The sequence below is a fragment of the Corvus brachyrhynchos genome, unplaced genomic scaffold, assembly GCF_000691975.1.
Source record: "Corvus brachyrhynchos isolate BGI_N302 unplaced genomic scaffold, ASM69197v1 scaffold239, whole genome shotgun sequence".
Classification (NCBI taxonomy): Eukaryota; Metazoa; Chordata; class Aves; order Passeriformes; family Corvidae; genus Corvus; species Corvus brachyrhynchos.
In genome coordinates this window covers 9,271,459-9,281,515 of record NW_008246057.1, presented here as the reverse complement: position 1 = coordinate 9,281,515, position 10,057 = coordinate 9,271,459, and the positions used below count along the sequence as shown (strand labels likewise).

The following is a 10,057-nucleotide window of genomic DNA, read 5'->3' as shown; positions in this document are numbered from 1 at the left end:
TAGTGTCCCGTGATTGCTAAGTGAAATTCACTTTGATCAAGCTGAAAATACATGCTTGAGTCTTTAGGCTGACGCAAGTTCATTAAACATTACAACAAGACATGTAAAGACAGATTATCCCATGTGTGTAATTACTGTATTGTATTTTTCACCTTCCTTAAATGCAGCATTCTGCATGGTTCAGCATTCTGTTTGATGTAATGAGAGGCAAGTGTTCTGGTATTCCAACTCAGACTGGGGTATTTTCAGATTTTGTTTGGGTTTCTTACCAGTATTTTTGAATCAAGGTGTCATCTCTTAAAATTTTTTCTTTGGTTTAGGGTCAGATGAATGCCACTCCTGAGGTTTTTGCCCACCTTACCCATTTCCTGATGCAGTTAGCTAATGGAAAGCTGTGTGTCATCCTAGAGGTAAAGACTTTTGAAATGTACCCCAGGGGAAGGTCTCGGTATTAGAGCCATTCAGGGCAAACTAGAAGCTAGGAAGCAAAACTCCTCAACAGAATAATTTCTTATCTTTCTTTTGAGTATCAGGAATGCAAAAATGGCTAAGATTCAACAGCGCTCTTACACTTTAGAGTTTTGAAACAAAGGAGCCATATGTTCATCCAAGAAAACTTAGCCTCCACAAATCTGTTCAATTCTTGTGAACAGTGATTAATCTACTGCTCTTGACAGTCCCAAACTCATTAAAATGTATTTAGTGAACAGGCTGTATTACCAATGTTATTACAAGTGTATCTTATTCCAGGAGACTTTACAAAACCTTTAACCTAAATATCCTCTTATTTAGTAATGGAGCACTTGGAAAATTCTCTCTTTTTTGATTTAAAAACTGTATGCAGGCTCTTTAGGAGCTCTTTTTTTATTCTTTTTTTTTAAACAATTAAAATGTTTTCTCCTTTTGAAATCTAGACTTCAACTCCCTATTTCTGTTGCATGTTAGAAAAATGGTGGCTTTTCAGGTAAATAATGGTGTGGAAATACTGCTGCCAACAAGGTCTTCAAGAATGAACTGTATATTAATTGATTCACTTGACCTCTTGTTTTGCATGACCTTTCTTCATCATCCTTCTCTCTAGCAGGTTATTATAGATATTTTTACCTATTAGCTGAAGTGCAGGTAAACATTCACTCCTCCCACAGGTGGTATGACTGCTCCATAGGTGATAGATGGCTTCTTGCATGCCACCTAGCAGTCTTAAATCCATCTTGTTCTCCAAATTCTGCCAAACTAACCACATCTTAAAAGTGTCAGGCTGTGGGAGATTTCTCTTGTACAGCCATTTTAGAGGACAGACATTTGCTTTCTAAGGAATCTTCCAGAAGGATTGTTGAAGATGGCATGTTGTAGATAGGAATGGAGAAGGCATGTGTTTTCATGGCAAAGTGATGACTGATTTCTGAAGTTACTTGAACTATTACCATTTTCATATTGAAAAGTCATTGACTTATAAATACTTGCATATCATCTTCTGCTTCTGTAAATACACATATATTTCAAAAGTATAGTTTATTTTCTATGTTGAAATTCAGAGAGATATTAAAAGTACTTGTCCCTTAGTTGACACAAAATACTTTTTAGGGTGGATACCACTTGAAATCATTGGGTGAATCAGTCTGCATGACTATAAAAACTTTGCTTGGAGATCCTGTACCTCAAATAACTGGAGAAATGGCACCTTGTCTAAGGTAAGCATATAAAGAATTTTAGAACAACTAATGTGTTTATCAAAGAGACTTAAAGTCATGCATACTTTGAACATCTTGCTGAAGTAAGGTTTTAATATGATTGTTTATAATATATTATTTTCTTCTTTGGATAACTTACATTTTTAGAAAGTCATCCAAGGTACAGTTTTATATACTTACATTTCTGAAATTATTTCAAGTTGGGAGATCTTATAGCATAAAACCATAAGCCATTTTATCCTTAGGCCTTGTTATCCTATAGAAATCCATCTCACTCAAGGCTGAGATAATCCTGCTGTAATCAAGGCAATACCAGTTAACTACAGCCAGTATTTGAGAAAGTATGCAACCGCAAGGATTCGTGCTGCAGACCCCGGAGCCATTTCAGTTGCTGCAGTACAGCAATAGCTGGAGCTCACCTTTCTCTCATCAGAGAGAGTTGATGCTATGCAGAGCCAATCTTGACAAATACTTGTGTTTCTCGAATTGGGAGCATCGAGGCCTGGGGTGCAAAAGCACTTGAGTATGTAGAGGTGAATCAAGATAATTAAATTTCAAGTCTAACTTCTTTTCAGAGACACTAAGACTGTGTTTGTACAGTGGTGAGTCTGACGTAGTAAAGCATTCTGAGCCTTGGGCCTGAATCAGTCCCCTATCTAAAGAGTGTCTTTCTCTCCACCTGTCTGCACTATCTCCTCCATATCTCCATGTTCTGTCCTCCATTTTTCTCCCACCTCACTTGCTGTCCTGTGCTTTTTCCAGCAGAAACGCTCCTCATTCACTTTGGTGGCAGCACCTACCAGTTGGCTGCATTAGTTAGAACTCAGAGCTTGGATGAGTCAGGGAAGCAGTGTGGATATACATAGGCTGAGGGCTGAGTTGCATTTGGTAAACTGATGGAGCAAAGCTGCTTATTTTGTTCCTAGCACATCCCATAAGCCCTCTGTGTCCTTCTTTTCTTCTTTACCAAGTGTGGTATCTCAGATTGCTATCATCCTATGTCATAGAGAGTTGATTACCTACTTATCCAAAATATCAGTCCAGCTCCTGAACACCTTACAAGTAGTCTGCAAGTACTTGGAATTTCTTCTGGATTTAATATGACCTGCATTACATTTTTATAATAGGTTATGTAATGGGACCACTTGCCCATAGTGCTGCAAATAGCAGTGATAACAAAAAGGAGATTTCAACACAAAGAATAGCAGGGTATGTGATTTACTTAGTTCCTGAACAGATTGTCTTGCTTTTGAGTCAGTCTAATTAAATCTTTACACTGTATAGATAAAATCTCTTGGCAAGACACTGACAAACAGGAGAAATTTTTTCTGAACTCAGACAGGTGTGCTTCTTCCAACAACAGTGTTAGGATGTCACTCAATGTGTAAATGTGTGTACTTTTCTTTTTTGACTCTTTAATCTTCTCAAGCAGTCTGCCCATTGATTCTCATTCTCTTTAGCTTTCTGTTTTGCATTCTTGGAAGACATCAGTTTGTTCATTTTCAGCTAGATTTTTTGGTTTTGCTTTTTTAAGATAAGTTATGACTCCTCTATTTTCATTATTGCTGATACTGTTAATCTGGTTTCCTTTTTAGTGCTGTTGAATCTATTCAAAATGTGAGAGCAGCACATAAACCCTACTGGAAGTGGTTGGCGTATGAAGGTAGTTTCTCTTTATTCAAGCAAATGTGATTGATAAATGGATTTATACAGAAATGGAAAGTTATTAAAATTAATACCAGTGGATTAAACTAATTGAACGAGCAGTTATTCATCAAATGACTGGCAAAGCAGTATGAGGCTTCATTCAAGGTCATGTCTTCAGCTGGTCTGAAAAGAACTTTCTGAAGCTGGCAAACATCATGCCAAAAAGTAGCGTTTTGATATCTTTGTTTGAGGATGCTGTTTTCTGTGTCAAAAATAATGGGCATAAGCTTTATTTCAATATATGACCTTTCCCTAGATTAACACAAATGTAGTAGCACTGAAAAAATAACATCTGTGTCAGGAAACCTTGTAGCCAGTGCATGGGAGTAAATATGCATACTATGAATACAGGTGTATTCTATTTTGTAAATAAATATATCCAAATATTAACACATTGCTTAGAAACTAATACCTGTGAAACCCCTCTTTTTCTCTAGATACATCATTTTTACAAAATTTGAGCACCAAATCGCACTTACTAAAGAAGGCTAATTCAAATACCTCCACAGAACATGAAACTAAGATAACTAACAGCAACACTGTCAAAGTAGAAAGGTTTTTGGAATTGCACATGAAAAATATTCTATTTCCAGTGCCTCCCATCAAAACGGCAACAACTGGCTCTGAAGGTTCAGAGCATTTTCTCTCTGAACATGTTCAGCTGGTGAAGGAAATGGACAAAACTGAAATAAAATCTCTTGTCAGGTTGGTCCTATTTATTTAATTTTCTGCATAATTAAGGGGATGAGGGGTCTCTGTATAGACTCATCTAACTGTCTGCCTTGGTCATCTTTTTGGCCTTAGTCTACTCAATTACAGCCAGAATTTCTTCCTTTAGAAATAAAGAAATTTGTGTTGTATAGCACTCATAGCCTGAAATCCTTTAAAGAACTAAAAAGAATACTTTTCTCTAAAACTCTTTCAATAGAGATAGGACAGCTAATGCAAATGTATTAATTTAGAAAGAGATCTTGCTAGGAAGCTGTCTTACAGCTCTGTACTCAGTTTCAGCTGGAAAAAATACCAAACTGCTCTGATTTGAGGAACTCAGTGTTTCATCTTGTTTTCATGTAATTTTGACAGAACTCTGTTTCCTGAATATCATCAGACATTTTTGTTTTCTTTCCAATGCAGAATGCAGACAGGTTTAGGGAGCTGAAGACTGTCAGGCACCGGTGTTGGCATCCTCCTGCTAGAACAGGTTTCTGGGAATCAATGTGTAGCACCTATACAAAATGTACCCCATGAATACTAACTGCAGAGCACTTTATCAGTGTCCTCTTCAAAGACATTAATGCCTCTAACCTAGTTTTTCTTCATATAATTTATTTTACAGTGGTTTTTATGCAGACCTTGTGGAAGAGGACAAAATTTTGCTCTCTCTTGGCAGTATGTTGGCAATCCTAGATAAAATACTCAAGAAGGAGGTAATAATATATTGCCTTGGTCTTCGGGGTAGGGATGGAGTTAGATTCCTCTGATTTTTTGCTTCTGCTATATTGTTGTCCAGATTTTAGTTACTGTTTATCTCCCAAGTCCACTAATCTCAGCTAGAATGTGTTTAGCTATGAGAGTGAGTTTGCAAGATGAGAAAACAACTATTTAGGGATAGCTGTTAACCCCAAGCCATTTTTCTAAGGCAAGTCATTGTCCACACTTTCTGCAGGTAGTCACAGAATATGAGTCCCTAAGAACCTTCTCATTGTTCTCAGACCTACAGGGAAGCCAGGCATTTGGCTCTTCAGTTGAGGGGAGCAGAAGCTGGTGTATCAAGCACCAGTGAGCAGCAGCAAGAAATCTGAAGCAGTGTCAGTACTTTTCCTGTCTCAATGTGCAAAGTTTACACAGAGTAGATTTTGACTTACATGTGCATGCACACACACACTCTTTAGTGGTGTTTTCAACAGCTCTACTGTATGATCTGATTCTGAACAGAGTCATTCTAGTTCAGTATTTTGATTCTTGCAGGGTCAGGAATGAAGAGAGGGCAGGCTTAGAGGGTGCATCTTCGTATTTATATGTAAAAACTTGGAGGAGCATTGAAGAAAAACTGAAAAAAAGTTTAAAATATTATATCATAATAAGTCACTCTTCCTTTGAGTGAGAAGATCTCTTCAAAAGTACCAGGCCTGCAAGGAAGTGTAGCTACCACAATGGCCTCTTTCTTCTAAGACATCTTGCTGCTGGAAGTCACATATATAGATCTTGGGGACCAATTTCTGACATTATAAACTGCACATAGCTCCAGGAGAGCCTATAAATAGATTTTAAAAAATGGTTACTGGCAAAAAGAAATAGAACTTTTAATGAGTTGCAGATGTAAGTTTTTGTGCTGACAAAGAGGAGGAGTGAGGGGAAACGCATCTTTTTGCCTAGCTTTCATGTGGAGTTCAAAGCACTACACACCACAAATGAACACTGAAGGGTTGACTGAGTAATACTGCAATTGTATTTTCCAGAAAAGAATAGCTTGCCTAGGTTAGAGTCAGAATATTCAGGAACAACCTCCTTTTCATAGGGTGTATTTTTCTGCTGCAGTTTGCAGGCTATCTAGAGAATCAGTAAACATGGCCTTCCCCTGGAAAAGCTATATTTAATTTAGTATTGCACTATACTTTTGAAATAATAGTGCAGTTTATGGCATAATAATAAAATATGGCCTTTCTGTAGCAAATGAATTGATAACATTTTCTTAATCCTTTTCTTCTTGTTCCTAATCATTAAAATCTCTTGATACTCATAAACAAGCAAAAATACAGTTGTTACACTTAAAAAATGACGTGATATTCTGCATCATTAATTGCTTCTGAATGAAAAATGTATTTTGTAGGTGTGTAATGGAATTGCAGCATCGCCCACAGCTGCTCTTTCTGCTGCTGTTGCACTAAGACATTCTGTTCGGTTTGGATTTCAAAGGTGAATTTGTGTGTTTTGCATTTAGAGCCCTTTGACAAAATGTTACAATCAGATACTTAAGTGTGGCAAATATGGCAAATTGCCTGTGAAACCTTGATTTTAGAACAAATAGCATGCCCACACACACAGCATTTTCAGCATGTAATCCAGGTAACAGCCTATACGCCAACAAAAAGCTTTTGCCTTTCCAAAGGCAAAGAATTTGTAAGGGTGATGGCTGTACTAGCCTACACATTCTTTGTCAGATCTCAATTGGCTTTGACCTGATGCCAGTTTCTTGATTTTTTTTATTTTTCCTCCCCAGTATTTGATGGGAGAAATGGGGTTCCCTTGAGCTGTCCTAAATGTGTTTATTTCTACTTTCAATGGACTGAATTCAGTATACATTCTTTTTAATGCTTCCAGTTGACATGCAAACTTCTATACAAATTACACTAACTGAAAAAAAAATTACTTGTGAAAGTATGTATATTTTTGTTTTCTGCAGAGTGCTTTGTGTATTTGTGGGAGACATGCAGATCACACCAAACACAGAAGATGGGTGAGGTCTCTCTTTACGTTATGGGGTACAGTCCCAAGGGCTTTCTAAATGTTCATAAGTGTCCATATGTGTGATGAAAACTGTACTAAGGAGATCAGTCATAAGCTGGCATTCATTAAATTTAGCTTGACACATAATACAACACATCCCCAAATACATCTTCAATGATAAATTATTGTCTCTAAATGCTACTTTATGCCTTTAGTGGTGGGTTTAAAGTATAATCCTTCTGTATTAATTCAAATTTAGAATGTTACTGAAAATTGAAAATAAAATGTAATAAAGAAGGCAATTATTAATTATATAAGATCTATCTCCCCTATAACTGCAGGAGGCACATATTGCTGATGCAGAGTTCCTTAATGAAAGTCTTCTTTATTTATTTATAGCTTTTTTTCCACTTCCTCTTTTTCTTAAAAGTAATTTGCCAATAGTCTTTAATCCTCTTTTTAAAAATACCATAAAAAGAATTTCAGTTTTAATTGTTTACATTTTGGCATGTACTAATGCAAACAGTTATTTGCTCCTGTATTATGAAGTAGTATTTAAAGAATGATGAAAGAAAATATCCCATTTTTATCTCATTGGGAAATATTGTTTAAATACTTAAGTGGGGGTTTTATTTACAGAAAAATGCTCATCATAAACATCTGTGAGAAAGAACAGCCTGGAAAGACCAGCTGCAAACACTATATTTCTCTAAACTGGAAAGAGGTAAGATTCACTTCCTGGAAACAACACAGGAGAAAAACCTTTAAAACAGGAATAATAGAATATACTTAGAAATTTATAAAATTACGTTGAGAATTACATCCCTTACTCCACTTTGGACCTTTAAAAATTTTTCCTTTTCTTGCCCTTGCCAGATTACTACTCCTTCACAGAGCTTTAGAGTGTATTAGAATGCATAGGTTTGAGGAAGCCTCCCATAGTTACTGCAGTTTATCTTCAGCAAGGCAGAGTTACAGTGCAAAGACACTAAGGAAAAAATAAAGAATCCTGCATATTTAATATAAAAATTGCTGGGAAGATAGATCAGTATCCTGCTTCCTCGGACAATTAAAAGCTTTTTGAGATTCACCTTTCTGTTTTATTTTTGGGAATTTGGGCCTTTATATTTGTGCTAACCAATTTCTTCTTGTTAAAGGATGCTGAAGGAAATGATTTCTTTTCTGCTGTACTTGGATTCATTCTTCCTGTAGCATACAGTTACCAACCAAACCTAACAGTAATAGCTGTTGGACCAAACAGGAGCCTTGGAATAAGTGGGATTTCTCTGCTTGTTGCATTACTACAAGGATTAGCTGAGTCTCGAATTGTTGCTGTGATTGAGGTAAGAAGGGGTGCTAAGCCGTGGTATTTCAAAGTGTCTGGGAGAGACACTGGCATGAACTGCTTCAAGCTGCCTAGTAGAACATAGTGGCTCTATATATCCTGTCTTTGGAACCCCTGAGTTCACAGCACAAGCTGCCCAAGTTTCTTTCTGTCCTGAGAACAAGACAAGACACAGTTGCACACCGAGCTGTAGGCAGCTGTTGGCAGCCTGCACGATGGAGAAGCTGAGGCATGAATGTAAGCCCATGGTTATGTTATGTCTGTGGACCGTAGATGTTCTGACAATTTGCTACAACTTCCATTTTTGTGTGGGATCCGCAGCTCAGAGTTGTCCCCTGAAAAGAGGGAGTTCCTGTCTGTTAAATCATCTGGCCTCTTTCCATCAAATGTGATTGAAAGCAGCCTGTTGTCCTGTCATAACAGACCACTAAATTTCCTCTTCTCTCCCCTGTGCTGTACTTTGTCACACATGACTTCCAGCGTGCAGAACATAAATCAGAATGGCACATATCCTTCAACTGAACTTAAGTGGGATAATAGATAATTGAGGGCCAGTCTACCCCAGCTTTGTGTTTCTGGTAGAGAGCATGGGAAAGAAAATAAAAAAATAGGGACTTTTCCTAGGCTAGCTTTTTCCATACGCTACCACATTAAGGATGCCTAAATCTAGGAGTTGGAAGCTGTATCCAGAGCAGTGATCTGTGTCAGTGAGCATATCTTCCATGAATTTGTCTAATCACATAACTCAATTTACTCTCTTGGCCTCTCCAGCATCCTGTGGTTCTGAGTACCACAGTTTCTCTGTGTGATCTATGAAACCGTAACTTTCGATTACTTCTGTGCCTTCTAGTTCTTCTTCGGTGAGAAACAACAAAAAATTGTTCATGTATGCTTATTCTAATCTGTTCCCCAGCAAGTACCCAATTAAAGCCACGCTATTCATTAAGCTGCCAATTAAGTGGCTTTTGATATAATTTATTCTGTAGTTTTCTCAAATGTTATTTGTTTTAATTTACAATGCTGATACATAAATTGTCTAAGCTAAAATAATTTGTACATTGATATGCAGTATCCATAAATAATGTATTTGCACATTACTAATTAGGGGCATGAAATGGAGAGAATTATTGATATTCTGAAGTGTAAACTCAGACAATAAAAGGATGTTAGGCATACATGTTAAAAAAAGATTGATACTTTCATATTGGTACTCTTCAGGTAGCTCCATAACATTTCTAATGCATGTGCTTGGCTTTTTAGAATATTTGAGAAAATACTTCTATCTTTTAAAAACAAAATAGGGTTACAGTCTTCCAAAAATAATTTTCATATAGCATCAACATTTCCAAATACAGTTTCTGCAAGGAAATTATATTGATTTAGACTGTGAGAAGTCCAAAAGAGTAAATTTCTTGATTAAGCAAAATATATCACTATTTTCTACTCACAGAAAATAAATTATGCATGAAGTAAGCAAGCTCCATGCTCCCCTTACCTCATATTATTTTCTGTCCTTAACCCAGCATTATTTCTCTTCAGTCGTAAAGGGAAAAGTGAGATTCTTTCTCCATTTGAAAGAAAAAAGCTTTACAACAGATAAAAATTTATTTACATTTTTCAGAGAAAAACTCCATTTGAACACATTTTTATTTGAAAATGGGAGGTTGCTCATTCTTGCTACTAATGCTGGCAATTTAGTTACAAAAGCTTGTTTTAAAATATTTCATTTATCACTGAAACAAAGAGAGCTTGGTTCACAGGGGTATTTTTTCTTCCTAATTAGGACACAGAGATAAGTTTATTGCAAAGTGTAGCCAAAGCATTAGGGGGTGCTTCTACACCTCCCTTTGGAATTTATGTACCTCCT

The 10,057-nt window shown here is 36.7% G+C and overlaps 1 protein-coding gene across 6 annotated transcripts in view; it reads left to right on the top strand.

Moving 5' to 3' along the window:
- Positions 1 to 10,057, top strand: part of TUBGCP6 (tubulin gamma complex associated protein 6) — a 40,465-nt gene that overhangs the window by 4,629 nt on the left and 25,779 nt on the right. For 5 of the 6 annotated variants that reach the window (XM_017745954.1, XM_017745951.1, XM_017745952.1 and 2 more), the window contains 10 exons: positions 321 to 410; positions 1,585 to 1,691; positions 3,287 to 3,354; positions 3,836 to 4,103; positions 4,735 to 4,825; positions 6,229 to 6,314; positions 6,802 to 6,855; positions 7,485 to 7,569; positions 8,003 to 8,188; positions 9,974 to 10,057. In XM_017745954.1, the coding sequence (XP_017601443.1) occupies positions 321 to 410; positions 1,585 to 1,691; positions 3,287 to 3,354; positions 3,836 to 4,103; positions 4,735 to 4,825; positions 6,229 to 6,314; positions 6,802 to 6,855; positions 7,485 to 7,569; positions 8,003 to 8,188; positions 9,974 to 10,057 (1,119 nt within the window). The remainder of the gene's footprint in view (positions 1 to 320; positions 411 to 1,584; positions 1,692 to 3,286; positions 3,355 to 3,835; positions 4,104 to 4,734; positions 4,826 to 6,228; positions 6,315 to 6,801; positions 6,856 to 7,484; positions 7,570 to 8,002; positions 8,189 to 9,973) is intronic. The other variant, XM_017745953.1, reaches the window with a different exon arrangement.